This window comes from Capsella rubella, unplaced genomic scaffold, assembly GCF_000375325.1.
Source record: "Capsella rubella cultivar Monte Gargano unplaced genomic scaffold, Caprub1_0 scaffold_175, whole genome shotgun sequence".
NCBI lineage: Eukaryota > Viridiplantae > Streptophyta > Magnoliopsida > Brassicales > Brassicaceae > Capsella > Capsella rubella.
The window spans coordinates 833-4244 of record NW_006238753.1 but is presented as its reverse complement, the minus strand read 5'-3'; the positions used below and the strand labels follow the sequence as shown (position 1 = coordinate 4244).

General features: G+C 42.1%; 1 protein-coding gene across 1 annotated transcript in view; it reads right to left on the bottom strand.

Annotated features, from left to right (window-relative positions):
* Window positions 1–2078: 2078 nt before the first annotated feature.
* The window catches only part of LOC17874256 (cation/H(+) antiporter 4), a gene marked incomplete at its 5' end in the record, with an annotated part of 2159 nt that continues 825 nt past the window's right edge, over window positions 2079–3412 (bottom strand). Inside the window, 2 exons of the mRNA XM_006279065.2 lie at window positions 2079–3209; window positions 3305–3412. The exon at window positions 3305–3412 is cut by the window's right edge and continues 825 nt beyond it. Coding sequence (XP_006279127.2) covers window positions 2079–3209; window positions 3305–3412 — 1239 coding nt within the window. The remainder of the gene's footprint in view (window positions 3210–3304) is intronic.

Here is a 3412-nt window from a genome sequence, read left to right as displayed (position 1 = left end):
AGATTATGAGATCCAATACAAACAAGGAAAGGAAAATCTAGTGGCTGATGCATTGTCTCGCATGGATGGGTCTGAAGTTTTGCACATGGCTATGACAGTAGTGGAATGTGATCTATTGAAGGAGATTCAAGCTGCATATGCAACAGATGTAGAACTCATGGACATCATCACAGCTCTGAAGACTAATTCAGCTGCCAAGAAACATTACTCTTGGTCCAAGGATATATTAAGGAGGAAAAATAAAATTGTGGTTCCAGCTGATACTAAGATCCGTGATGAGATTTTACAGTGGTTACATTGTTCTGGTGTGGGCGGTCATTCTGGTCGTGACGTTACATATCAGCGTGTGAAGGGATTATTTTATTGGAAGGGTATGGTGACTGATATTCAGACTTATATCCGGAGTTGTCACACTTGTCAACAGTGTAAAAGCGACAATGCAGCATCCCCAGGTCTTCTTCAGCCCTTGCCTATTCCAGAATCTCTTTGGAGTGATGTTTCTATGGATTTCATAGATGGACTTCCTGTTTCTGCTGGTCAATCAGTTATTATGGTGGTTGTTGATAGATTAAGCAAAGCAGCGCACTTCATTGCACTTTCTCATCCTTATAGTGCTTTGACTGTGGCTCAAGCCTACCTTGACAATGTTTTTAAGCATCATGGCTGCCCAAATTCTATTGTCAGTGATCGTGACTCTGTTTTCACTAGTGATTTTTGGCGTGAGTTTTTCTCCCTGCAAGGAGTTGCTCTGAAGATGTCAACTGCATACCACCCACAGAGTGATGGACAAACAGAGGTGGTGAATCGATGCCTTGAAACCTATTTGCGTTGTATGTGTCATGCTCAACCTCACATGTGGAGTAAGTGGTTATCTTTGGCCGAGTTTTGGTACAATACCAATTACCATACATCCACTCGCATGACACCATATGAAGCTGTTTTTGGCCAAGCTCCTCCGATTCATCTTCCTTACTTACCAGGGGAATCCAAGGTTGCTGTGGTGGCTCGTTCTCGGCAAGAACGCGAGAATATGATGAAACTGCTCAAATTTCATTTACTACGGGCTCAGCATCGCATGAAACAATTGGCTGACACGCACCGAACTGAGAGGGACTTTGATATTGGTGATTTTGTCTACTTAAAACTGCAGCCTTACCGACAGAACTCTTTGGTGATGCGAGGAAACCAGAAACTAGCTCCTAAATACTATGGCCCTTACAAGATTGTGGATCGTTATGGAGAAGCTGCTTATAAACTCGACTTACCTGCTGGCACTCACATTCATCCAGTCTTTCACGTGTCTCAGTTGAAAGTCCTTGTTGGTAATGTTCCAACTGCTACTCAGCTTCCTACTGTTGTTCCGGATGTGTTTGAAAAGGAACCGGATCAGATTTTGGAACGGAAGATGGTTAACAGGCATGGTCGGGCTGTTACTAAGGTGCTGGTTAAATGGCTCAATGAACCGGCCGCAGAGACTACTTGGGAATTCCTCTTCGACCTGCAAAAGAAGTTTCCTGAGTTTGATGCTTGCCAACCTTGTGGTCAAGGTTCTCCAGGAGGGGGAGATTTGATACAGCATTAGGAGGTGGCGTCTCACGTGTCAGCTCGCACGTGTGAAAGGCAAGTGGAATAAGGAATAAACACATGGACGGCTGCGATTTCATCGCCTGTTGTGGCCGTTAGACGACTGTAGCTGGCTTTAAGAGCAATTGTTAGCTCATTTTCTAAGTTTTCATCGCAAATTGATCTTATCAAAACTCTTTCTCTGTAATCAGTACTTGAGATCGCTGGGTTTCTCTCACTTTGAGAGCCAGTGAGTAATCTTTCTGTGTTTTATGAACATCGATCGATTATCGTTATGAGTTTTGGAAGTATTTGTGTTTGAATTCTGATTTTGTGAAGTTTCTGTGTTAGTATTTCTAACATTACAAGGGATTCAGAACTATATGTATATGTGTCTTTGCAGTTCCCAAAAGTCCTAATGAAGCCTTGTCGCCATTTATAGCTGATCCATCGATGTTTCTGTCCCAAGAAACACTTAATTTGTTCATTTTGTTAGCTTCTGATTTCTTAAAACCCTAAATCATCTGTTGTTGCTGTTGTATAACCAGTACAAAAGCTTGGCAATTAAGATCTTTTGAAGTCAAGAGATCTCCAATGACACCAAGTTCCTCGAACTCACTCCATTCTTCAAGCCCGTCCGTGAAAGGACTCTTTCTTCCTTTCTCTCTTCCAACGATGAACAGGTCGTACTCATTTGCAATAGACTTCAACAGTTCTGATGTCTGAGACGCGTCATTCACTACTTCCTCGGTGAAGATAAGGTCAGCACCGGCTAGAACGTTGCTCTTCACATCTCTGAGCAGTTCTAAATCGAGCATTCGATCCCAATCGGTGATTTGTTTGGCTTTCTGATCGGAAGAGATGAGAGAAACGACTGTGATGTTGATTCTTGAGTCACGAGCCATTCTTCTAGCGAGTGTTAAAGCTTCTCTATCGTCTTTACCTCCAAGGAAGAGCATACATACTTCGTAAGATGAGAAGTTTGCAGATGTTTCTTTAATTGTTCTTCGGCCGTTATTGCTTCGGTAAACAAAGATTCCGACAGAACAAGGAGATAGGTCAAGCACACTCTTGTTCAGTTTCCGGATCATCTTGCTGTCTGAAACAATGGCTAAACCATTAGCAGACCAAGTCTGGTGAAAAGGAAGGATGATGAGAGACGTTGTGTTGTTGAGAGCTAGCATACAAATGTCTCCGTGCATCATCTTAGGTATAGATAAAGCCGTGTACGTGCTAACGAAAACAGAGCCGAAAAAATCTTTCCGGAACTGTTCGAATGAGACAACCACGTTTTCAGAATTATAAGACGTGTTCTCGCTTTTACGGGTTTGTAATCTGTGAGAGATGAGGACTGGATTGGCTTGTCCCACTAGTTCCATCAAGTGAAGAACGTAAGTAGCTACCGGGTTTTCTCTTGAGGGACAAGTAGCTTCAAGAAGATTGATCATGGGACGTATATCATCTGTTCTGTAGATACAAGATAGAATCCTAAGCTCGGAGTTTTGTTTCATGTGAAGCATGTTCCGTTTCTCGTATCCTGCATACATCCTCGAAGGATCGTATATGCGTCTCAGTAGTGGAGGTATGATTGCGGAGTTCAGCAAGATGTAAAGAGATAAAACTGTAAATGTCATTGGCCTAAGATTCTGCAATGAAAATGCAAGTAAAGGTCTCAGTTAGAGAGTGAATTGAAATGTGTAAAAATACATTTTGAAGGAAAGAAGTTAATAGATTTACTTACCCCTCTTTGATAGCTATAACCGTATGCGCCAAACTCGAAAATGCCTTTGATTGACATAATAAGAGACAAAGCAATACAGTCATTTGCTGGCATACCGTATAAAAAGGC